Consider the following 26,869-nt stretch of genomic DNA (forward strand, 5'->3'; position numbering starts at 1 on the left):
AGTGCACTACTTTAGCATACTGTCCCAACACTCGAACCACTAGGCTAGTGCACTACTTTAGCATACGTTCCCTGGTCAACAGTAGTGCACTATAGAGGGAATGGTGCCCTTGTGTACCCATAGAGTTCTGGACTAAAAGTAGTGCACTATAGAGGGAATGGTGCCCTTGGTTACCCATGGAGTTCTGGTCAACAGTAGTGCACTATAGAGGGAATAGTGCCCTTGGTTACCCATAGAGTTCTGGTCAACAGTAGTGTACTGTAGAGGGAATGGTGCCCTTGGGTACCCATAGAGTTCTGATCAACAGTAGTGTACTATAGAGGGAATGGTGCCCTTGGGTACCCATAGGGTTCGGATTAAAAGTAGTGCACTATATTTAGGTTAGGGTGCTATTAAACCAGAACCCTGTCTATAGTTTATGCTGTTTGTATTCCTTCTCCCTCCTCTAATAAAGTTGTACTGGTTTTGAAAACCTGTGTCCCGAGCGGCTTGGTCTGTGTTTTCATAACATTCACTACCCTTTGGCCCGTTTCCACAGAGACTGAGACCCTGAGGGGTTTTGTGGATACGGGCCTCTGGTTTAGTAAACCTGGTCCAGCGCCTTTTATCAAAGTACTGTAGTCAGCAGTTCCTTCATAACAGTGTATGGGGCGCCCTCTGGTGGAGAATATAAAGTCCTGCACTTCACAGCACCACCCATCAGACAGGCATACTGTCCTACACTTCACAACACAACACCACCCATCAGACAGACATACTGTCCTACACAACACAACACCACCCATCAGACAGACATACTGTCCTACACAACACAACACCACCCATCAGACAGACATACTGTCCTACACAACACAACACAACACAACACCACCCATCAGACAAACATACTGTCCTGCACTTCACACCACCACCCATCAGACAGGCATACTGTCCTACACTTCACAACACCACCGATCAGACAGGCATACTGTCCTACACTTCACAACACAACACCACCCATCAGACAGACATACTGTCCTACACTTCACAACACAACACCACCCATCAGACAGACATACTGTCCTGCACTTCACAACACCACCCATCAGACAGGCATACTGTCCTACAATTCACAACACAACACCACCCATCAGACAGACATACTGTCCTGCACTTCACAACACCACCCATCAGACAGGCATACTGTCCTACACTTCACAACACAACACCACCCATCAGACAGACATACTGTCCTGCACTTCACAACACCACCCATCAGACAGGCATACTGTCCTACACTTCACAACACCACCCATCAGACAGGCATACTGTCCCTCACAACACTTCACAACACAACACCACCCATCAGACAGACATACTGTCCTGCACTTCACAACACAACACCACCCATCAGACAGACATACTGTCCTGCACTTCACAACACCACCCATCAGACAGACATACTGTCCTACACTTCACAACACCACCCATCAGACAGACATACTGTCCTCCTCACAACACAACACCACCCATCAGACAGACACTGTCACAACACAACACCACCCATCAGACAGACATACTGTCCTATGCATCACAACACAACACCACCCATCAGACAGACATTGTAGCTGCTAGTCTGAACCCAAGGCACCACATTAACATACTTTATGTGACAGTAATGGAAGAAAAACAATTCGAATGAAAATAGGCCGCCTGCTAATAAGAAAACTAATATATTCCGATTGCAAGTGACGATGTGGACCGTAGCCAGTAGGTCTGAAATCACTTACGCATTTAGTTTATAAAAATGCCAATTCTCCTCTTTTGATAACCCGCTCACGGACTAAAACATTCCCGTCTTAATATAACCTGTCTATTTACAACTTGTAAAATTGTTTTCTTAGGCTACTCTACGTAACATCGCTATTTAGGACTTCCTCGAGCCCAATAGGCTACAATGGATCTACAGTGACAGTCCAAAGTGCGTTTAGGTTTTTATAGTTTTTCTGCATTTGTCACCGTTTCCACATCCTACAATTCAGTAGGAAAACACATACTTGTTACTAACATAGGGGGTCTATATTTATTGGGACATACGTATGTTTACATACATATGTTTGCAACTTACTCGTGTTTTGTCGTTGTTTAGCGCGGTCTAACAAACAGTTCAAACTATTGACTATTTCCTGGTTCTGATCAACTGTTTTCCTCCCGCTCAGCCCATAGAGAATGATAGAGGTCTCTAGTAGCCAATAGGCATGTATTAACATAGGCCGCCCCATTGAGGGCTTCAAACCATTTTAATGTAGTCAACCGGGTGGGACTTTCAACTTCATTGGCTGATCCCTCCTCGTGACCCTGTTGGAGTCATGTCCAACCGAATAAGAAAATGGACTACTTTAAAATTAGAGAAAGCCTCAATAGCGTTGCCCATGCTGTCACTTATGCCTTAATAGCAGAGATACAAAGACGAGTCCTCTATGTATCTCTATGATTCGGCCAAAGAACGTCGCACGCCACAACTGCGCACTGTTATTGATTGGTGTGACGCCATTGAGGAAGTCAACTATTGCCCAATATTCAAATATGTTTATTATTATTATTGTGTGTAATGATATAATATGAATGCTGAAAGGTCCTAAATCTTACTAGAATGTATGCAGATTGTGTCAAATTGAGCAGCGTGTTTAAGCACAATGGTGTTGAGCGTTCATATTATATCATTACACACAATCATAATAATAAACATAATAATAAACATATTTGAATATTGGGCAATAGTAGTGTTTATCCAAGTCCTGTAGTGTTTATCCAAGTCCTGTAGAGTGTTTATCCAAGTCCTGTAGTGTTTATCCAAGTCCTGTAGTGTTTATCCAAGTCCTGTAGTGTTTATCCAAGTCCTGTAGAGTGTTTATCCAAGTCCTGTAGAGTGTCTATCCAAGTCCTGTAGTGTTTATCCAAGTCCTGTAGTGTTTATCCAAGTCCTGTAGTGTTTATCCAAGTCCTGTAGTGTTTATCCAAGTCCTGTAGAGTTTATCCAAGTCCTGTAGAGTGTTTATAGGCTTTATTGTCATAAGAACAAAAACATGTAATGAGGACAGTTGGTTTTAAAGACGTGAATTACTGTCCTCATAATTTGATTATTTTAAATAGTTAAATGTTACTAAGAAGTTACATTAATAGGCTATCATACCGTTTACATGTTTAGAGAGAGAAAATAGGGCATTGGAATGGAATAAGTGGGAGGGGAGGGAAATCAGGTCTTAAAATCTGTTCTCATTCAAGTTCACACCTGTTAGTCCTGTCCTCTCCTAACAACACAGTCACACCTGTTAGTCCTGTTAGTCCAAGTCCTGTCCTCTCCTATCCACAGTCACACCTGTTTACAGTCACACCTGTTAGTCCTGTCCTCTCCTAACAACACCTGTTTAGTCCTGTCCTGTTAACAAGTCCAGTCCTGTCCAAGTCCTGTAGTGTTTAACACAGTCACACCTGTTAGTCCTGTCCTCTCCTAACAACACAGTCACACCTGTTAGTCCTGTCCTCTCCTAACAACACAGTCACACCTGTTAGTCCTGTCCTCTCCTAACAACACAGTCAAGTCCACCTGTTTAGTCCTGTCCTCTCCTAACAACACAGTCACACCTGTTAGTCCTGTCCTCTCCTAACAACACAGTCACACCTGTTTAGTCCTGTCCTCTCCTAACAACACAGTCACACCTGTTAGTCCTGTCCTCTCCTAACAACACAGTCACACCTGTTTAGTCCTGTCCTCTCCTAACAACACAGTCACACCTGTTAGTCCTGTTCTCCTAACAACACAGTCACACCTGTTGTTTATCCAAGTCCTGTCCTCTCCTAACAACACAGTCACACCTGTTAGTCCTGTCCTCTCCTAACAACACAGTCACACCTGTTTTAGTCCTGTTCTCTCCTAACAACACAGTCACACCTGTTAGTCCTGTCTCTCCTAACAACACAGTCACACCTGTTAGTCCTGTCCTCTCCTAACAACACAGTCACACCTGCCCCTGTTAGTCCTGTCCTCTCCTAACAACACAGTCACACCTGTTAGTCCTGTCCTCTCCTAACAACACAGTCACACCTGTTAGTCCTGTCCTCTCCTAACAACACAGTCCACCTGTTTATCCTGTCCTCTCCTAACAACACAGTCACACCTGTTAGTCCTGTTCTCTCCTAACAACACAGTCACACCTGTTAGTCCTGTTCTCTCCTAACAACACAGTCACACCTGTTAGTCCTGTTCTCTCCTAACAACACAGTCACACCTGCCCTAACTGATGTTAGTCCTGTCCTCTCCTAACAACACAGTCACACCTGTTAGTCCTGTTCTCTCCTAACAACACAGTCACACCTGTTAGTCCTGTTCTCTCCTAACAACACAGTCACACCTGTTAGTCCTGTTCTCTCCTAACACAGTCACACCTGTTAGTCCTGTCCTCTCCTAACACAGTCACACCTGTTAGTCCTGTTCTCTCCTAACACAGTCACAGTGTTAGTCCTGTCCTCTCCTAACACAGTCACACCTGTTAGTCCTGTCCTCTCCTAACAACACAGTCACACCTGTTAGTCCTGTCCTCCTAACACAGTCACACCTGTTAGTCCTGTTCTCTCCTACAACACAGTCACACCTGTTAGTCCTGTCCTCTCCTAACACAGTCACACCTGTTAGTCCTGTTCTCTCCTAACACAGTCACACCTGTTAGTCCTGTCCTCTCCTAACACAGTCACACCTGTTTTGTCCTGTTCTCTCCTAACACAGTCACACCTGTTAGTCCTGTCTCTCCTAACACAGTCACACCTGTTAGTCCTGTTCTCTCCTAACAACACAGTCACACCTGTTTTAGTCCTGTTCTCTCCTAACAACACAGTCACACCTGTTAGTCCTGTTTCCTCTCCTAACAACACAGTCACACCTGTTAGTCCTGTCCTCTCCTAACAACACAGTCACACCTGTTAGTCCTGTTCTCTCCTAACAACACACAGTCCTGTCTCTCCTAACAACACAGTCACACCTGTTAGTCCTGTTCTCTCCTAACAACACAGTCACACCTGTTAGTCCTGTAAACCTGTTAGAGAGAGAAACTAGGGCAGAAGTCCTGTTCTCTCCTAACAACACAGTCACACCTGTTAGTCCTGTCCTCTCCTAACAACACAGTCACACCTGTTTGTCCTGTCCTCTCCTAACAACACAGTCACACCTGTTTGTCCTGTCCTCTCCTAACAACACAGTCACCTGTTTGTCCTGTCCTCTCCTAACAACACAGTCACACCTGTTGTCCTGTCCTCTCCTAACAACACAGTCACACCTGTTTGTCCTGTCCTCTCCTAACAACACAGTCACACCTGTTAGTCCTGTCCTCTCCTAACAACACAGTCACACTAACCATGTTAGTCCTGTCCTCTCCTAACAACACAGTCACACCTGTTTGTCCTGTCCTAACAACACAGTCACACCTGTTAGTCCTGTCCTCTCCTAACAACACAGTCACACCTGTTTGTCCTGTCCTCTCCTAACAACACAGTCACACCTGTTAGTCCTGTCCTCTCCTAACAACACAGTCACACCTGTTAGTCCTGTCCTCTCCTAACAACACAGTCACACCTGTTAGTCCTGTCCTCTCCTAACAACACAGTCACACCTGTTAGTCCTGTCCTCTCCTAACAACACAGTCACACCTGTTTGTCCTGTCCTCTCCTAACAACACAGTCACACCTGCCCTAACTCATGTTTGTCCTGTCCTCTCCTAACAACACAGTCACACCTGCGGGGCATGGACGTCCATCTGATGTGCCAGCTCCTGTCGATCAACGACGGCATCGAGGCGACGCACTGGGACCTGGAGGTGTAGCTGAGGTTGGGGATGGCAGCGGGTGACTAGCCAGGAGAGAGCGTCCTGTCTCTCGGCCAGGCTACACCCCGGCAAAGCAGCGTGTCCAGTCTGCACTAGGGGAGAGATGGGGTTTTGATGTGATGTCTGTGGGGAGTTATCTGGGTAGCTTGGAGGAAGACCCAGCGGTGATACCGGCCCTCTCTCGCCCGCTGACCGGGTAGTTGGAGAAGGAGGCTTGGAGGGAACACCCAGCTGTGATACCGGCCCTCTCTCGCCCGCTGACCGGGTAGTTGGAGAAGGAGGCTTGGAGGGAAGACCCAGAGGTGATACCGGCCCTCTCTCGCCCGCTGACCGGGTATCTCTCGCCCGCTGACCGGGTAGTTGGAGAAGGAGGCTTGGAGGAAGACCCAGCGGTGATACCGGCCCTCTCTCGCCCGCTGACCGGGTAGTTGGAGAAGGAGGCTTGGAGGAAGACCCAGAGGTGATACCGGCCCTCTCTCGCCCTGCTGACCGGGTATCTCTCGCCCGCTGACCGGGTAGTTGGAGAAGGAGGCTTGGAGGAAGACCCAGCGGTGATAGCGGCCCTCTCTCGCCTGCTGACCGGGTAGTTGGAGAAGGAGGCTTGGAGGGAAGACCCAGAGGTGATACCGGCCCTCTCTCGCCCACTGACCGAGGTAGTTGGAGAAGGAGGCTTGGAGGGAAAGTTAACCCTGTGTGTGGCTCCTGGAAAACTACTGTGCATATCCAGACTATTATTGCAGACCTGCTCTGGCCTAAACAAACCTGATTCAGTGTGTTACTGGCCTAAAATCAAGGTATGGTGATTAGGGTTTAAACAGGTGTGTGGGGAGAGCCTAGGAACACTGTATCCTGAGGGTTTGTAGGACTACCTGTACTGTGAGAGAGTCCAGGAACACTGTATCCTGAGGGTTTGAGGACAACGTTAGTGGGAGAGAGTCTAGGAACACTGTATCCTGAGGGTTTGAGGACAACGTTAGTGGGGGAACACTGTATCCTGAGGGTTTGAGGAGTCTAGTGGGGAGAGTCTAGGAACACTGTATCCTGAGGGTTTGAGGACAACGTTAGTGGGAGAGAGTCTAGGAACACTGTATCCTGAGGGTTTGAGGACAACGTTAGTGGGAGAGAGTCTAGGAACACTGTATCCTGAGGGTTTGAGGACAACGTTAGTGGGAGAGAGTCCAGGAACACTGTATCCTGAGGGTTTGAGGACAACGTTAGTGGGAGAGCGTCTAGGAACACTGTATCCTGAGGGTTTGAGGACAACGTTAGTGGGAGAGAGTCTAGGAACACTGTAACCTGAGGGTTTGAGGACAACGTTAGTGGGAGAGAGTCTAGGAACACTGTATCCTGAGGGTTTGAGGACAACGTTAGTGGGAGAGAGTCTAGGAACAGTGTGAGAGCGAAATTACAAGATTATGTTATAATACTGTTGTTGCATCAAATGGTTGTTTTTCTGGAATAGAATAGAGGTTTTTGAACAATCTTATCTGTGGTCTTCTGAGTTGGGCCCTGGGGGAGATAAGGTCTGAGACAGGATGTGTGGGGTAGTGTCTGGAACCTTAGTACGTCCTCTCTGATGTTGCACCTATCCTGGGATACTGTATGACCCAGAGGCTCACTCCCCTCAGTCAGCTCGTCTAGTCGTGTGGTCAAGGACATTGGTTTTACTTGAGATGGGGGTATCTGAAGCTGACAATTGATTTATGCCATAGAATGAGTTAGTGTTGCTGTACTATGAGGTACCAGGGACGAGATCTTAGGGGGCTAACTCTGTACAATAAGAACCGTCTTCATAGCAAATGCTATCTGGCTGGGTGATACTCCTTTCTCATGTATCAAGTCTCACCACCTTGTGACCCGTTCCACACATCTGTTGTTTGTCATGTAGACTAAGGGGGTGTATCTTTACTATAAAAAGGTGTTTGTTCGGGGCTCTCAACGAATCATCTAAAGGTGGTTCGTCGACCAGCTTCATTATTGCAATCGTTGTTATTAATATGTTTTGAATAAAGTAAAGATCCTGATTGGTAAATTGACCTTGTCTCTCCTCGTTATTGATTAGAATTTCCATGACAACCACTGTATCAAGAGGGTTTCAGAGGAGAACGTTAGAGGGAGACATTCCACAGTCCTCTGTAGGCATGACACACACACAGAAACACACACACATTTAGATTCACATAGATTCACTTCATGAATAACATGGTCTTGTCTACCGGTAGTACCTCTGTCCCCCCTAGGCATGGCACCTCATAAATTTAACAGAGGGGGAGAGGAATTTGAACCTGGCTCTATCCAATTCCCCTGGATCAGGTTTCTCCCTATTTCTTAACGAGAGAGAAGAATGAGATCATGTTAACACATCATCTTTTCATCCTCTAGTAACCCACATATGGCCTTTAGACGAATCCATCAACTTTTAAAGGAGAGAGTGGGAGAACAGAGAAAGAGGGGGAAGCTAGAAGGGGGAGAAAGTTGGACAGAGAGAGAAAGAGAGTGGGAACGGGGAGAACAGAGAAAAAGGGGGAGCTAGAAGGGGGAGAAAGTTGGACAGACAGAGAAAGAGGGGGAAAACAGAGAAAGAGGGGGAGAAAGTTGGACAGAGAGAGAAAGAGAGGGGGAGAAAGTTGGACAGAGATAAAAAGAGGGGAGAACAGAGAAAGAGGGGGAGAACAGAGAAAGAGGGGGAGAACAGAGAAAGAGGGGGAGAACAGAGAAAGAGGGGGAGAACAGAGAAAGAGGGGGGGAATGTGGACAGAGAGAGAGAGGGGGAAAATGTGGACAGAAATAGTGAGGGAGAGAGAGAGAAATGTATTGTACCATACAATTCCCTCAAGGCATTAAAGATTAACGGGGTTTTACATTTCTAAATATTTAACAAGGACAAGGTATTTTGTTTCATTTAAAAACTGCATAACATTTTGTAAAAAGCTAAATATTTCAGGCCCCCCAACCTTTAACCATGTGATGTTTAGATCAGTGGCAGTGGAGGCTGTTGAGGGGAGGACTGCTCATCATAATGGCTGGAATGGAGTAAATGGAGTGACGTCAAACACATGGAAACCATGGAAACAAATGGGTTTGATTTATTTGATACCATTCCACTATTCTGCCCCAGCCATTACCACGAACCCGTCCTCCCCAATTAAGGTTCCTACTGTACATAACCTCCTGTAGTTTAGTGTTCCTACTGTACATAACCTCCTGTGGTTTAGACTGTTCCTACTCTATGTAACCTCCTGTGGTTTAGAGTGTTCCTACTGTACATAACCTCCTGTAGTTTAGTGTTCCTACTGTACATAACCTCCTGTGGTTTAGACTGTTCCTACTCTACGTAACCTCCTGTGGTTTAGAGTGTTCCTACTGTACATAACCTCCTGTAGTTTAGTGTTCCTACTGTACATAACCTCCTGTAGTTTAGTGTTCCTACTGTACATAACCTCCTGTAGTTTAGTGTGTTCCTACTGTACATAACCTCCTGTAGTTTAGTGTTCCTACTGTACATAACCTCCTGTGGTTTAGAGTGTTCCTACTGTACATAACCTCCTGTAGTTTAGTGTTCCTACTGTATGTAACCTCCTGTGGTTTAGAGTGTTCCTACTGTACATAACCTCCTGTAGTTTAGTGTTCCTACTGTACATAACCTCCTGTAGTTTAGTGTGTTCCTACTGTACATAACCTCCTGTAGTTTAGTGTTCCTACTGTACATAACCTCCTGTAGTTTAGTGTGTTCCTACTGTACATAACCTCCTGTAGTTTAGTGTTCCTACTGTACATAACCTCCTGTGGTTTAGTGTTCCTACTGTACATAACCTCCTGTGGTTTAGTGTTCCTACTGTACATAACCTCCTGTGGTTTAGTGTTCCTACTGTACATAACCTCCTGTAGTTTAGTGTTCCTACTGTACATAACCTCCTGTAGTTTAGTGTTCCTACTGTACATAACCTCCTGTAGTTTAGTGTTCCTACTGTACATAACCTCCTGTGGTTGAGTGTTCTTACTGTACATAACCTCCTGTAGTTTAGTGTTCCTACTGTATGTAACCTCCTGTAGTTTAGTGTTCCTACTGTACATAACCTCCTGTGGTTTAGAGTGTTCCTACTGTACATAACCTCCTGTAGTTTAGTGTTCCTACTGTATGTAACCTCCTGTGGTTTAGTGTTCCTACTGTACATAACCTCCTGTTTGGTTTAGTGTTCCTACTGTACATAACCTCCTGTAGTTTAGTGTTCCTACTGTATGTAACCTCCTGTAGTTTAGTGTTCCTACTGTACATAACCTCCTGTGGTTTAGTGTTCCTACTGTACATAACCTCCTGTAGTTTAGTGTTCCTACTGTACATAACCTCCTGTGGTTTAGTGTTCCTACTGTACATAACCTCCTGTAGTTTAGTGTTCCTACTGTACATAACCTCCTGTAGTTTAGTGTTCCTACTGTACATAACCTCCTGTAGTTTAGTGTTCCTACTGTACATAACCTCCTGTAGTTTAGTGTTCCTACTGTACATAACCTCCTGTAGTTTAAGTTTAGTGTTCCTACTGTACATAACCTCCTGTAGTTTAGTGTTCCTACTGTACATAACCTCCTGTAGTTTAGTGTGTTCCTACTGTACATAACCTCCTGTAGTTTACCTCCTGTGTGTTCCTACTGTACATAACCTCCTGTAGTTTAGTGTGTTCCTACTGTACATAACCTCCTGTAGTTTAGTGTTCCTACTGTACATAACCTCCTGTGGTTTAGTGTGTACATAACCTCCTGTGGTTTAGTGTTCCTACTGTACATAACCTCCTGTATTTTAGTGTTCCTACTGTACATAACCTCCTTTAGTTTACTGTGTGTTCCTGTAGTTTACTGTACATAACCTCCTGTAGTTTAGTGTTCCTACTGTACATAACCTCCTGTAGTTTAGTGTTCCTACTGTACCTCCTGTAACCTCCTGTAGTTTAGTGTTCCTACTGTACATAACCTCCTGTAGTTTAGTGTTCCTACTGTACATAACCTCCTGTAGTTTACTGTACATAACCTCCTGTGTTCCTACTGTACATAACCTCCTGTAGTTTAGTGTTCCTACTGTACATAACCTCCTGTAGTTTAGTGTTCCTACTGTACATAACCTCCTGTGGTTGAGTGTTCCTACTGTACATAACCTCCTGTAGTTTAGTGTTCCTACTGTACATAACCTCCTGTAGTTTAGAGTGTTCATACTGTACATAACCTCCTGTAGTTTAGTGTTCCTGCTGTACATAACCTCCTGTGGTTTAGTGTTCCTACTGTACATAACCTCCTGTAGTTTAGTGTTCCTACTGTATGTAACCTCCTGTAGTTTAGTGTTCCTACTGTACATAACCTCCTGTAGTTTAGTGTGTTCCTACTGTACATAACCTCCTGTAGTTTAGTGTGTTCCTACTGTACATAACCTCCTGTAGTTTAGTGTGTTCCTACTGTACATAACCTGTAGTTTAGTGTTCCTACTGTACATAACCTCCTGTGGTTTAGTGTTCCTACTGTACATAACCTCCTGTATTTTAGTGTTCCTACTGTACATAACCTCCTGTAGTTTAGTGTGTTCCTACTGTACATAACCTCCTGTGGTTGAGTGTTCCTACTGTACATAACCTCCTGTAGTTTAGTGTTCCTACTGTACATAACCTCCTGTAGTTTAGAGTGTTCATACTGTACATAACCTCCTGTAGTTTAGTGTTCCTACTGTACATAACCTCCTGTAGTTTAGTGTTCCTACTGTACATAACCTCCTGTAGTTTAGTGTTCCTACTGTACATAACCTCCTGTAGTTTAGTGTTCCTACTGTACATAACCTCCTGTAGTTTAGTGTTCCTACTGTACATAACCTCCTGTGTGTTCCTACTGTACATAACCTCCTGTAGTTTAGTGTGTTCCTACTGTACATAACCTCCTGTAGTTTAGTGTGTTCCTACTGTACATAACCTCCTGTAGTTTAGTGTTCCTACTGTACATAACCTCCTGTAGTTTAGTGTTCCTACTGTACATAACCTCCTGTAGTTTAGTGTTCCTGTACATAACCTCCTGTAGTTTAGTGTTCCTACTGTACATAACCTCCTGTAGTTTAGTGTTCCTACTGTACATAACCTTGTAGTGTGTTCCTACTGTACATAACCTCCTGTAGTTTAGTGTTCCTACTGTACATAACCTCCTGTAGTTTACTGTACATAACCTCCTGTAGTTTAGTGTGTGTTCCTACTGTACATAACCTCCTGTAGTTTAGTGTTCCTACTGTACATAACCTCCTGTAGTTTAGTGTTCCTACTGTACATAACCTCCTGTAGTTTAGTGTTCCTACTGTACATAACCTCCTGTAGTTTAGTGTTCCTACTGTACATAACCTCCTGTAGTTTAGTGTTCCTACTGTACATAACCTCCTGTAGTTTAGTGTTCCTACTGTACATAACCTCCTGTAGTTTAGTGTTCCTACTGTACATAACCTCCTGTAGTTTAGTGTTCCTACTGTACATAACCTCCTGTAGTTTAGTGTTCCTACTGTACATAACCTCCTGTAGTTTAGTGTTCCTACTGTACATAACATAACCTCCTGTAGTTTAGTGTTCCTACTGTACATAACCTCCTGTAGTTTAGTGTTCCTACTGTACATAACCTCCTGTAGTTTAGTGTTCCTACTGTACATAACCTCCTGTAGTTTAGTGTGTTCCTACTGTACATAACCTCCTGTAGTTTAGTGTTCCTACTGTACATAACCTCCTGTAGTTTAGTGTTCCTACTGTACATAACCTCCTGTAGTTTAGTGTTCCTACTGTACATAACCTCCTGTAGTTTAGTGTTCCTACTGTACATAACCTCCTGTAGTTTAGTGTTCCTACTGTACATAACCTCCTGTAGTTTAGTGTTCCTACTGTACATAACCTCCTGTAGTTTAGTGTTCCTGCTGTACATAACCTCCTGTAGTTTAGTGTTCCTGCTGTACATAACCTCCTGTAGTTTAGTGTTCCTACTGTACGTAACCTCCTGTAGTTTAGTGTTCCTACTGTACATAACCTCCTGTAGTTTAGTGTTCCTACTGTACATAACCTCCTGTAGTTTAGTGTTCCTACTGTACATAACCTCCTGTAGTTTAGTGTTCCTACTGTACATAACCTCCTGTAGTTTAGTGTTCCTACTGTACATAACCTCCTGTAGTTTAGTGTTCCTACTGTACATAACCTCCTGTAGTTTAGTGTTCCTACTGTACATAACCTCCTGTAGTTTAGTGTTCCTACTGTACATAACCTCCTGTGGTTTAGTGTTCCTACTGTACATAACCTCCTGTAGTTTAGTGTTCCTACTGTAGATAACCTCCTGTAGTTTAGTGTTCCTACTGTACATAACCTCCTGTAGTTTAGTGTTCCTACTGTACATAACCTCCTGTGAACATGTGTTCTGTGAGCAGTGTGTTTAATTGGTAATGCAGTCCCTCAAAAGGCCAAAAGTGCGTCCCAAATGAAACCCTATTCCCTACATCAACCATCAGGACCGTAGTTAACCAGCCCATCCCATTCATTCACACATTATGGGATGTGTCCCAAATGAAACCCTATTCCCTACATCAACCATCAGGACCGTAGTTAACCAGCCCATCCCATTCATTCACACATTATGGGATGTGTCCCAAATGAAACCCTATTCCCTACATCAACCATCAGGACCGTAGTTAACCAGCCCATCCCATTCATTCACACATTATGGGATGTGTCCCAAATGAAACCCTATTCCCTACATCAACCATCAGGACCGTAGCTAACCAGCCCATCCCATTCATTCACACATTATGGGTTGTGCAGTGAGCTGATAGCTCCAGTCTGCTGTGAGATACAGAGCCTTCAGAGAGTATTAATACCTCTTTGATTTATTCCACATTTTTGTTGTGTTACAGCCTGAATTCAAAATGGATTAAATTTAAAATATATATCTGACCCATCTACACACAATACCACATAATAACAAAAGGAAAACATGTTTTTAGAAATTATTGCAAATGTATTGAAAATGTAAAATTCAGAAATATCTAATTTACATAAGTAGTCACACCCCTTTTGTTTTGATGCTCCAAACTGAGCTCAGCTACTTCCTGTTTCCTTTCATCATCCTTGACATGTCACTACAACTTGATTGGAGTCCGTCTGCGGCCAATTCAATCGTTTGGACGTGAAACACACCTGTCTATATAAGGTTCCACAGTCAGAAACTACACCATGAAATCCAAGGGACTGTCCACAGATATCTGAGATAGAATTTTGATCTGGGGAAGGGTATAAAACCATTTCTAGAGTGTTGAACATTTCCAAGAGCACAGTGGTCTCCATCATTGGGAAATTGAAAAAATATGGAACTACCCAGACTCTGCCTAGAGCTGACTGTGCTACCAGACTAAGAAACGGGGCAAGAAGGTTCTCAGTCAGGGAGGTGACCAAGAACTCAATGACCATTCTGACAGAAATACAGAGTTCCTTGGGTGAGATGGGAGAACCTGCCAGAAGGACAACAGTCTCTACAGCACTTCACCAATCTGGGCTTTATGGGAGAGTAGACAGATGGAAGCCACTCCTGAGAAGGCACATGACAGCACGCCTGGAGATGGCATAAAAGCACATTAAAGACTGAGGGAATAAGGCTAAATATTCTGTGGTCTAATGAGACAAACATGTTACTCGTTGGCCTGAATGCAAAGCGCTATGTCTGCAGGTCATCACCCTTATAACACCATCCCCACCGTGAAGCAAGGTGGTGGCGGCAGGGACTGGTAAGGACTGGTAAGGAGTGGGGGGGGGCGAATATTTTATGTCCCAACTGGAAAATCACCCCAAGCATACAGCCAAAGCAACGTCGGAATGGTTTGTGTAGCCTGCCACTTCGCGGCTGAGCCGTTGTTGCTCCTAGACGTTTCCATTTCACAGTAACATCACTTACAGTTGACCGAGGCAGCTCTTAGCGGGGCACAAATTTGACGAACTGACTTGTCTACAGATGACATATGGAGTAACATACGGAATACAGGTATCACCTTCTCCTATACAAACACTCCTCTGAAAGGTTCTAGATCCTAAAAGGTTCTAGAACCTAAAAGGTTCCTAAAAGGTTCTAGAACCTAAAAGGTTCTAGCAGGGAAGAACTGAAAAACTATTGGTAAAGAGGTTCCTACAGAGAATATATAAAACACAATGAATAGATACATAAAATAAATAACTATTGCATTGCAGAAATTAGATACTGACAAGTCGTCATTCATTCTATACCGATGCAAAACAGATCAGCGCCCATCATTGATTGGTTGATTCGTGGATTCTTTGGTTGATTAAGAATCAATGTTTCTTTGTGTGATAAGTACTGATCTATTTCGCGTAGACGGGTTGGTTGTTTAGCAACAAAACCGACGCGTGCACAACTATGGGGCAAAACAGACTAAGTTGACCTTGGCGTGTTGTTGTAAACTATATTTTTATTGAAAACATAAATACATTTACACAATGAGCAATTGTTGTCACAAATACATTCTTACAGTTATTGGTTAGCTAGCTAGATGATGTTTTGCTATATTAGCACAAACGTGAAATGAGTCAAAACACCTCAAAACAAGACATGGTATCAACAACGAGATAGAACGAGCTGAAACGAGCCACCTACGATTCCCCACGTGGCGGCTTGTTGTCATTGTTGCTAGGTATCGGAACGTTCAGAATCATAACACCACGTGGCGGCTTGTTGTCATTGTTGCTAGGTATCGGAACGTTCAGAATCATAACACCACGTGGCGGCTTGTTGTCATTGTTGCTAGGTATCGGAACGTTCAGAATCATAACACCACGTGGCGGCTTGTTGTCATTGTTGCTAGGTATCGGAACGTTCAGAATCATAACACCACGTGGCCTACTGCCTCATCGATGCACGCGGCACGTTGTCGTCCAGCCTGTATATAGTATTAGTAATAGCTGTAGCTATAGTAAGCTGGCAGTATATCAGTAAACTACAATACATTCAGTATTCAGTATTAGCAGCCGAAGAGCTTAAAATACCAATATTCTATCTATACTGTAGAAAATTCATCTCGTAAAACTTTAATAGTTTCTTTCTAAATTACATTCATATTGAATAATAAAACAAAAGTACAGGTTAGTACGCCTTCCTACAGGCAACATATAAAACAGAATAAATAAATGGTTAAATAACAGTCACATTAATACATTCATGAACATGATCGAAGTATAAAGTTACGTAATGAAATAGAAATAAACCGCATCCTATTCATGTAGTTCAGGTAGCAACTAACGAAACAGAGAGAAAGAGAGAGAGAGAGAGAGAGAGAGAGAGAGAGAGAGAAAAAGACTCCCATTTTGAATTCTTAATTTGAATGTAAATTCTACACCTAAACGCCAATATAAAAGATTGGAGAAGAGTCTTGGCATCTATTGCCGCATTTGTTCTTGCGTCATTAGAGTGTGTTAGTTAGTGATGTGAGTCGTCAGTAGTCTGGTATGATGAGGTCCATTTAGAAGGAGACACAGTGATGTGAGTCGTCAGTAGTCTGGTATGATGAGGTGCATTTAGAAGGAGACACAGTGATGTGAGTAGTCAGTAGTCTGGTATGATGAGGTGCATTTAGAAGGAGACACAGTGATGTGAGTAGTCTGCTATAATGAGGTGCATTGAGAATGAAACAGTGATGTCAGTAGTCTGGTATGATGAGGTGCATTTAGAAGGAGACAGTGATGTCAGTAGTCTGGTATGATGAGGTCCATTTAGAAGGAGACAGTGATGTCAGTAGTCTGGTATGATGAGGTGCATTTAGAAGGAGACAGTGATGTGAGTAGTCAGTCGTCTGGTATGATGAGGTCCATTTAGAAGGAGAGACAGTGATGTCAGTAGTCTGGTATGATGAGGTGCATTTTGAAGGAGACAGTGATGTGAGTAGTCAGTAGTCTGGTATGATGAGGTCCATTTAGAAGGAGACACAGTGATATCAGTAGTCTGGTATGATGAGGTGCATTTAGAAGGAGACACAGTGATGTCAGTAGTCTGGTATGATGAGGTGCATTTAGAAGGAGACACAGTGATGTCAGTAGTCTGGTATGATGAGGTGCATTTAGAAGGAGACACAGTGATGTCAGTAGTCTGGTATGATGAGGTGCATTTAGAAGGAGACACAGTGATGTGAGTAGTCAGTAGTTTGGTATGATGAGGTGCATTTAGAAGGAGAGACAGTGATGTCAGTAGTCTGGTATGATGAGGTCCATATTGATGTACACAGACACATAGAAATGTATTACAGGGTTCATAGTTTTGTTACAATGAGAACCGGTTACATCTAGGAGGACATATAGAAGACATTCTTCTGTGAGAATCTTCACCTCCTTCTAGAGATAAACAGGGTCATGTTCATTAGCACACACCGTAGCGAAACGTTTTGCAACAGAACACATAAATGAATGTTTCTTATTGAAATAAAAGTTCAGACAGTCCCTCCCTGTTTTGTCCGTTTCCTGATGAACACAACCCTGATGTAGTCTGCTGATGACATCATCAAAGGGCGACAGGCGGTTGTGTGAGGACTTACACTCAGGAGAGTACGGTGAGGACTACAGTTCCCTTGGTCCTCTTCAGTATGGCGACGGCGCCGGCGTGGGTGACCCCCTCCAGACTGTGACCGTTCACGGCGAGGATCTGATCCCCGCGCTGCAGCCTGCCGTCCTCAATCGCTGCTCCCTGGAGAGAGACAGATGCAGAGGGAGAGACAGATGCAGAGGGAGAGACAGATGCAGAGGGAGAGACAGATGCAGAGGGAGAGACAGATGCAGAGGGAGAGACAGATGCAGAGGGAGAGACAGATGCAGAGGGAGAGACAGATGCAGAGGGAGAGACAGATGCAGAGGGAGAGACAGATGCAGAGGGAGAGACAGATGCAGAGGGAGAGACAGATGCAGAGGGAGAGACAGATGCAGAGGGAGACAGACAGATGCAGACAGATGCAGAGGGAGAGACAGATGCAGAGGGAGGGAGACAGATGCAGAGGGGGACAGATGCAGAGGGAGAGACAGATGCAGAGGGGAGACAGATGCAGAGGGAGGGACAGATGCAGAGGGAGGGACAGATGCAGAGGGAGAGACAGATGCAGAGGGAGAGACAGATGCAGAGGAGGACAGATGCAGAGAGAGACAGATGCAGAGGGAGAGACAGATGCAGAGGGAGAGACAGATGCAGAGGAGAGACAGATGCAGAGGGAGAGACAGATGCAGAGGGAGAGACAGATGCAGAGGGAGAGACAGATGCAGAGGGAGAGACAGATGCAGAGGGAGAGACAGATGCAGAGGGAGAGACAGATGCAGAGGGAGAGACAGATGCAGAGGGAGAGACAGATGAGAGACAGATGCAGAGGGAGGGACAGATGCAGAGGGAGAGACAGATGCAGAGGGAGAGACAGATGCAGAGGAGAGACAGATGCAGAGGGACAGATGCAGAGGGAGGGACAGATGCAGAGGGAGAGACAGATGCAGAGGGAGAGACAGATGCAGAGGGAGAGACAGATGCAGAGGGAGAGACAGATGCAGAGGGAGAGACAGATGCAGAGGGAGAGACAGATGCAGAGGGAGAGACAGATGCAGAGGGAGAGACAGATGCAGAGGGAGAGACAGATGCAGAGGGAGAGACAGATGCAGAGGGAGAGACAGATGCAGACAGATGCAGAGGGAGACAGATGCAGAGGGAGAGACAGATGCAGAGGGAGAGACAGATGGAGGGAGACAGATGCAGAGGGAGAGACAGATGCAGAGGGAGAGACAGATGCAGAGGGAGAGACAGATGCAGAGGGAGGGACAGATGCAGAGGGAGGGACAGATGCAGAGGGAGAGACAGATGCAGAGGGACAGATGCAGAGGGAGGGACAGATGCAGAGGGAGAGACAGATGCAGAGGGAGAGACAGATGCAGATGCAGAGGGAGAGACAGATGCAGAGAGAGGGACAGATGCAGAGGGAGAGACAGATGCAGAGGGAGAGACAGATGCAGAGGGAGAGACAGATGCAGAGGGAGAGACAGATGCAGAGCAGGAGAGACAGATGCAGAGGGAGAGACAGATGCAGAGGGAGAGACAGATGCAGAGGGAGAGACAGATGCAGAGGGAGAGACAGATGCAGAGGGAGAGACAGATGCAGAGGGAGAGACAGATGCAGAGGGAGAGACAGATGCAGAGGGAGAGACAGATGCAGAGGGAGGGACAGATGCAGAGGGAGAGACAGGAGAGACAGATGCAGAGGGAGAGACAGATGCAGAGGGAGAGACAGATGCAGAGGAGAGAGAGAGACAGATGCAGAGGGACAGATGCAGAGGGGAGGACAGATGCAGAGGGAGAGACAGATGCAGAGGGAGAGACAGATGCAGAGGGAGAGACAGATGCAGAGGGAGAGACAGATGCAGAGGGAGAGACAGATGCAGAGGGAGAGACAGATGCAGAGGGAGAGACAGATGCAGAGGGAGAGACAGATGCAGAGACAGATGCAGAGGGAGAGACAGATGCAGAGGGAGAGACAGATGCAGAGGGAGAGACAGATGCAGAGGGAGAGACAGATGCAGAGGAGAGACAGATGCAGAGGGAGAGACAGATGACAGATGCAGAGGGAGAGACAGATGCAGAGGGAGAGACAGATGAGACAGATGCAGAGGGAGAGACAGATGCAGAGGGAGAGACAGATGCAGAGGGAGAGACAGATGCAGAGGGAGGACAGATGCAGAGGGAGAGACAGATGCAGAGGGACAGATGCAGAGGGAGAGACAGATGCAGAGGGAGAGACAGATGCAGAGGGAGAGACAGATGCAGAGGGAGAGACAGATGCAGAGGGAGAGACAGATGCAGAGGGAGAGACAGATGCAGAGGGAGAGACAGATGCAGAGGGAGAGACAGATGCAGAGGGAGAGACAGATGCAGAGGGAGAGACAGATGCAGAGGGAGAGACAGATGCAGAGGGAGAGACAGATGCAGAGGGAGAGACAGATGCAGAGAGAGAGACAGATGCAGAGGGAGAGACAGATGCAGAGGGAGAGACAGATGCAGAGGGAGAGACAGATGCAGAGAGAGAGACAGATGCAGAGGGAGAGACAGATGCAGAGGGAGGGACAGATGCAGAGGGAGAGACAGATGCAGAGGGAGAGACAGATGCAGAGGGAGAGACAGATGCAGAGGGACAGATGCAGAGGGAGGACAGATGCAGAGGGAGAGACAGATGCAGAGGGAGAGACAGATGCAGAGGGAGAGACAGATGCAGAGGACAGATGCAGAGGGAGAGACAGATGCAGAGGGAGAGACAGATGCAGAGAGAGAGACAGATGCAGAGAGAGAGACAGATGCAGAGAGAGAGACAGATGCAGAGAGAGAGACAGATGCAGAGGGAGAGACAGATGCAGAGGGAGAGACAGATGCAGAGAGAGAGACAGATGCAGAGAGAGAGACAGATGCAGAGGGAGAGACAGATGCAGAGGGAGAGACAGATGCAGAGGGAGAGACAGATGCAGAGGGAGAGACAGATGCAGAGGAGAGACAGATGCAGAGAGAGAGACAGATGCAGAGGGAGAGACAGATGCAGAGGGAGAGACAGATGCAGAGGGAGAGACAGATGCAGAGGGAGAGACAGATGCAGAGGGAGAGACAGATGCAGAGGGAGAGACAGATGCAGAGGGAGAGACAGATGCAGAGGGAGAGACAGATGCAGAGGGAGAGACAGATGCAGAGGGAGAGACAGATGCAGAGGGAGAGACAGATGCAGAGGGAGAGACAGATGCAGAGGGAGAGACAGATGCAGAGGGAGAGACAGATGCAGAGGGAGAGACAGATGCAGAGGGAGAGACAGATGCAGAGGAGAGACAGATGCAGAGGGAGGGAGAGATGCAGAGGAGAGACAGATGCAGAGGGACAGATGCAGAGGGAGATGCAGAGGGAGAGACAGATGCAGAGGGAGAGACAGATGCAGAGGGAGAGACAGATGCAGAGGGAGAGACAGATGCAGAGGGACAGATGCAGAGGGAGACAGATGCAGAGGGAGAGACAGATGCAGAGGGAGAGACAGATGCAGAGGAGAGACAGATGCAGAGGGAGAGACAGATGCAGAGGGAGAGACAGATGCAGAGGGAGAGACAGATGCAGAGGAGAGACAGATGCAGAGGGAGAGACAGATGCAGAGGGAGAGACAGATGCAGAGGGAGAGACAGATGCAGAGGGAGAGACAGATGCAGAGGGAGAGACAGATGCAGAGGAGGACAGATGCAGAGGGAGAGACAGATGCAGAGGGAGAGACAGATGCAGAGGGAGAGACAGATGCAGAGAGAGGGACAGATGCAGAGGGAGAGACAGATGCAGAGGGAGAGACAGATGCAGAGGGAGAGACAGATGCAGAGGGAGAGACAGATGCAGAGGGAGAGACAGATGCAGAGGGAGAGACAGATGCAGAGGGACAGAGACAGATGCAGAGGGACAGATGCAGAGAGAGACAGATGCAGAGGGAGAGACAGATGCAGAGGGAGAGACAGATGCAGAGGGAGGGACAGATGCAGAGGAGAGACAGATGCAGGGACAGATGCAGAGGGAGAGACAGATGCAGAGGGAGAGACAGATGCAGAGGGAGAGACAGATGCAGAGGGAGAGACAGATGCAGAGGGAGGGACAGATGCAGAGGGAGGGACAGATGCAGAGGGAGAGACAGATGCAGAGGGAGAGACAGATGCAGAGGGAGAGACAGATGCAGAGGGAGAGACAGATGCAGAGGGAGAGACAGATGCAGAGACAGGAGAGACAGATGCAGAGGGAGAGACAGATGCAGAGAGAGAGACAGATGCAGAGGGAGAGACAGATGCAGAGGGAGAGACAGATGCAGAGGGAGAGACAGATGCAGAGAGAGAGACAGATGCAGAGGGAGAGACAGATGCAGAGGGAGGGACAGATGCAGAGGGAGAGACAGATGCAGAGGGAGAGACAGATGCAGAGGAGAGACAGATGCAGAGGGACAGATGCAGAGGGAGGGACAGATGCAGAGGGAGAGACAGATGCAGAGGGAGAGACAGATGCAGAGGGAGAGACAGATGCAGAGGGAGAGACAGATGCAGAGGGAGAGACAGATGCAGAGGGAGAGACAGATGCAGATGAGAGAGACAGATGCAGAGAGAGAGACAGATGCAGAGAGAGAGACAGATGCAGAGAGAGAGACAGATGCAGAGGGAGAGACAGATGCAGAGGGAGACAGATGCAGAGAGAGACAGATGCAGAGACAGATGCAGAGGGAGAGACAGATGCAGAGGAGAGACAGATGCAGAGGGAGAGACAGATGCAGAGGGAGAGACAGATGCAGAGAGAGAGACAGATGCAGAGAGAGAGACAGATGCAGAGGGAGAGACAGATGCAGAGGGAGAGACACATGCAGAGGGAGAGACAGATGCAGAGGGAGAGACAGATGCAGAGGGAGAGACAGATGCAGAGGGAGAGACAGATGCAGAGGGAGACAGATGCAGAGACAGATGCAGAGGGAGAGACAGATGCAGAGGGAGAGACAGATGCAGAGGGAGAGACAAATGCAGAGGGAGAGACAGATGCAGAGGGAGAGACAGATGCAGAGGGAGAGACAGATGCAGAGGGAGAGACAGATGCAGAGGGAGAGACAGATGCAGAGCAGAGGGACAGATGCAGAGGAGAGACAGATGCAGAGGGAGAGACAGATGCAGAGGGAGAGACAGATGCAGAGGGAGAGACAGATGCAGAGGGACAGATGCAGAGGGAGGGACAGATGCAGAGGGAGAGACAGATGCAGAGGGAGAGACAGATGCAGAGGGAGAGACAGATGCAGAGGGAGAGACAGATGCAGAGGGAGAGACAGATGCAGAGGGAGAGACAGATGCAGAGGGAGAGACAGATGCAGAGGGAGAGACAGATGCAGGGAGAGACAGATGCAGAGGGAGAGACAGATGCAGAGGGAGAGACAGATGCAGAGGGAGAGACAGATGCAGAGAGAGAGACAGATGCAGAGGAGAGACAGATGCAGAGGGAGAGACAGATGCAGAGGGAGAGACAGATGCAGAGGAGAGACAGATGCAGAGGGAGAGACAGATGCAGAGGGAGAGACAGATGCAGAGGGAGAGACAGATGCAGAGGGAGAGACAGATGACAGATGCAGAGGGAGAGACAGATGCAGAGGGAGAGACAGATGCAGAGGGACAGATGCAGAGGGAGAGACAGATGCAGAGGGAGAGACAGATGCAGAGGGAGAGACAGATGCAGAGGGAGGGACAGATGCAGAGGGAGGGACAGATGCAGAGGGAGAGACAGATGCAGAGGGAGAGACAGATGCAGAGGGAGAGACAGATGCAGAGGGAGAGACAGATGCAGAGGGAGAGACAGATGCAGAGGGAGAGACAGATGCAGAGGGAGAGACAGATGCAGAGGGAGAGACAGATGCAGAGGGAGAGACAGATGCAGAGGGAGAGACAGATGCAGAGGGAGAGACAGATGCAGAGGGAGAGACAGATGCAGAGGGAGAGACAGATGCAGAGGGAGAGACAGATGCAGAGGGAGAGACAGATGCAGAGGGAGAGACAGATGCAGAGAGAGAGACAGATGCAGAGGGAGAGACAGATGCAGAGGGAGAGACAGATGCAGAGGGAGAGACAGATGCAGAGGGAGAGACAGATGCAGAGGGAGAGACAGATGCAGAGGGAGAGACAGATGCAGAGGGAGAGACAGATGCAGAGAGAGAGACAGATGCAGAGGGAGAGACAGATGCAGAGAGAGAGACAGATGCAGAGGGAGAGACAGATGCAGAGGGAGAGACAGATGCAGAGGGAGAGACAGATGCAGAGGGAGAGACAGATGCAGAGGGAGAGACAGATGCAGAGAGAGAGACAGATGCAGAGGGAGAGACAGATGCAGAGAGAGAGACAGATGCAGAGAGAGAGACAGATGCAGAGAGAGAGACAGATGCAGAGAGAGACAGATGCAGAGACAGATGAGAGAGAGAGACAGATGCAGAGGAGAGACAGATGCAGAGGGAGAGACAGATGCAGAGAGAGAGACAGATGCAGAGAGAGAGACAGATGCAGAGAGAGACAGATGCAGAGGGAGAGACAGATGCAGAGGGAGAGACAGATGCAGAGGGAGAGACAGATGCAGAGGGAGAGACAGATGCAGAGAGACAGATGCAGAGACAGATGCAGAGGGAGAGACAGATGCAGAGGGAGAGACAGATGCAGAGGGAGAGACAGATGCAGAGGGAGAGACAGATGCAGAGAGAGAGACAGATGCAGAGGGAGAGACAGATGCAGAGGGAGAGACAGATGCAGAGGAGAGACAGATGCAGAGGGAGAGACAGATGCAGAGAGAGAGACAGATGCAGAGAGAGAGACAGATGCAGAGAGAGAGACAGATGCAGAGGGAGAGACAGATGCAGAGGAGAGACAGATGCAGAGGGAGAGACAGATGCAGAGGGAGAGACAGATGCAGAGGGAGAGACAGATGCAGAGGGACAGATGCAGAGGGAGAGACAGATGCAGAGGGAGAGACAGATGCAGAGGGAGAGACAGATGCAGAGGGAGGGACAGATGCAGAGGGAGGGACAGATGCAGAGGGAGAGACAGATGCAGAGGGAGAGACAGATGCAGAGGGAGAGACAGATGCAGAGGGAGAGACAGATGCAGAGGGAGAGACAGATGCAGAGGAGAGACAGATGCAGAGGAGAGACAGATGCAGAGGGAGAGACAGATGCAGAGGGAGAGACAGATGCAGAGGGAGAGACAGATGCAGAGGGAGAGACAGATGCAGAGGGAGAGACAGATGCAGAGGGAGAGACAGATGCAGAGGGAGAGACAGATGCAGAGGGAGAGACAGATGCAGAGGGAGAGACAGATGCAGAGAGAGAGACAGATGCAGAGGGAGAGACAGATGCAGAGGGAGAGACAGATGCAGAGGGAGAGACAGATGCAGAGGGAGAGACAGATGCAGAGGGAGAGACAGATGCAGAGGGAGAGACAGATGCAGAGGGAGAGACAGATGCAGATGCAGAGAGACAGATGCAGAGGGAGAGACAGATGCAGAGAGAGAGACAGATGCAGAGGGAGAGACAGATGCAGAGGGAGAGACAGATGCAGAGGGAGAGACAGATGCAGAGGGAGAGACAGATGCAGAGGAGAGACAGATGCAGAGGGAGAGACAGATGCAGAGGGAGAGACAGATGCAGAGGGAGAGACAGATGCAGAGAGAGAGACAGATGCAGAGAGAGAGACAGATGCAGAGAGAGAGACAGATGCAGAGAGAGAGACAGATGCAGAGAGAGAGACAGATGCAGAGAGAGAGACAGATGCAGAGGGAGAGACAGATGCAGAGGGAGAGACAGATGCAGAGAGAGAGACAGATGCAGAGAGAGAGACAGATGCAGAGGGAGAGACAGATGCAGAGAGAGAGACAGATGCAGAGGGAGAGACAGATGCAGAGATGCAGGAGAGACAGATGCAGAGAGAGAGACAGATGCAGAGAGAGAGACAGATGCAGAGGGAGAGACAGATGCAGAGGGAGAGACAGATGCAGAGGGAGAGACAGATGCAGAGGGAGAGACAGATGCAGAGGGAGAGACAGATGCAGAGAGAGAGACAGATGCAGAGGGAGAGACAGATGCAGAGGGAGAGACAGAGAGACACTGCATCAAACACAGCTGCATTGTTTGAGTTTCTACCGGTGTTGCCAGACAGTTGAGTAACTTTTGATAGTTGTAAGAAACAAGGAATTTACAGTAGAATGATAGGTATATTGAATTGACATTGAGAACTAAAATAATGTGTTACCTTTCTAAATCAAATAGAGGCCTGTGTTACCGTTCTAAATGAAATAGAGGCCTGTGTTACCTTTCTAAATGAAATAGAGGCCTGTGTTACCGTTCTAAATGAAATAGAGGTCTGTGTTACCGTTCTAAATGAAATAGAGGCCTGTGTTAAATGAAATAGAGGTCTGTGTTACCGTTCTAAATGAAATAGAGGCCTGTGTTACCTTTTAAATAAATGAAATAGAGGTCTGTGTTACCTTTCTAAATGAAATAGAGGCCTGTGTTACCTTTCTAAATCAAATAGAGGCCCGTGTTACCTTTCTTAATGAAGTAGAGGCCTGTTTTACCGTTCTAAATGAAATAGAGGCCTGTGTTACCTTTCTAAATGAAATAGAGGCCTGTGTTCCCTTTCTAAATTAAATAGAGGCCTGTGTTACCTTTCTAAATGAAATAGAGGCCTGTGTTACCTTTCTAAATGAAATAGAGGCCTGTGTTACCTTTCTAAATGAAATAGAGGCCTGTGTTACCTTTATAAATGAAATAGAGGCCTGTGTTACCTTTATAAATGAAATAGACAGTTACCTTTCTAAATGAAATAGAGGCCTGTGTTACCGTTCTAAATGAAATAGAGGCCTGTGTTACCTTTCTAAATGAAATAGAGGCCTGTGTTACCGTTCTAAATGAAATAGAGGTCTGTGTTACCGTTCTAAATGAAATAGAGGTCTGTGTTACCTTTCTAAATGAAATAGAGGCCTGTGTTACCTTTCTAAATCAAATAGAGGCCCGTGTTACCTTTCTTAATGAAGTAGAGGCCTGTTTTACCGTTCTAAATGAAATAGAGGCCTGTGTTACCTTTCTAAATGAAATAGAGGCCTGTGTTCCCTTTCTAAATGAAATAGAGGCCTGTGTTACCTTTCTAAATGAAATAGAGGCCTGTGTTACCTTTCTAAATGAAATAGAGGCCTGTGTTACCTTTCTAAATGAAATAGAGGCCTGTGTTACCTTTATAAATGAAATAGAGGCCTGTGTTACCTTTATAAATGAAATAGACAGTTACCTTTCTAAATGAAATAGAGGCCTGTGTTACATTTCTAAATGAAATAGAGGCCTGTGTTACCTTTCTAAATTAAATAGAGGCCTGTGTTACCTTTATAAATGAAAGAGAGGCCTGTGTTACCGTTCTAAATGAAATAGAGGCCTGTGTTACCTT

The 26,869-nt window shown here is 46.8% G+C and overlaps 1 protein-coding gene across 1 annotated transcript in view; it reads right to left on the bottom strand.

The window, feature by feature from the left end:
- Positions 1 to 15,301: 15,301 nt before the first annotated feature.
- The window catches only part of LOC112240519 (inaD-like protein), a 67,035-nt gene continuing 55,467 nt past the window's right edge, over positions 15,302 to 26,869 (bottom strand). Inside the window, exon 30 of the mRNA XM_042315444.1 lies at positions 15,302 to 17,582. Within this exon, the coding sequence (XP_042171378.1) occupies positions 17,436 to 17,582 (147 nt within the window). The 3' untranslated portion in view covers positions 15,302 to 17,435. The remainder of the gene's footprint in view (positions 17,583 to 26,869) is intronic.

Source organism: Oncorhynchus tshawytscha, unplaced genomic scaffold (genome assembly GCF_018296145.1).
Source record: "Oncorhynchus tshawytscha isolate Ot180627B unplaced genomic scaffold, Otsh_v2.0 Un_contig_2828_pilon_pilon, whole genome shotgun sequence".
Lineage (NCBI taxonomy): Eukaryota > Metazoa > Chordata > Actinopteri > Salmoniformes > Salmonidae > Oncorhynchus > Oncorhynchus tshawytscha.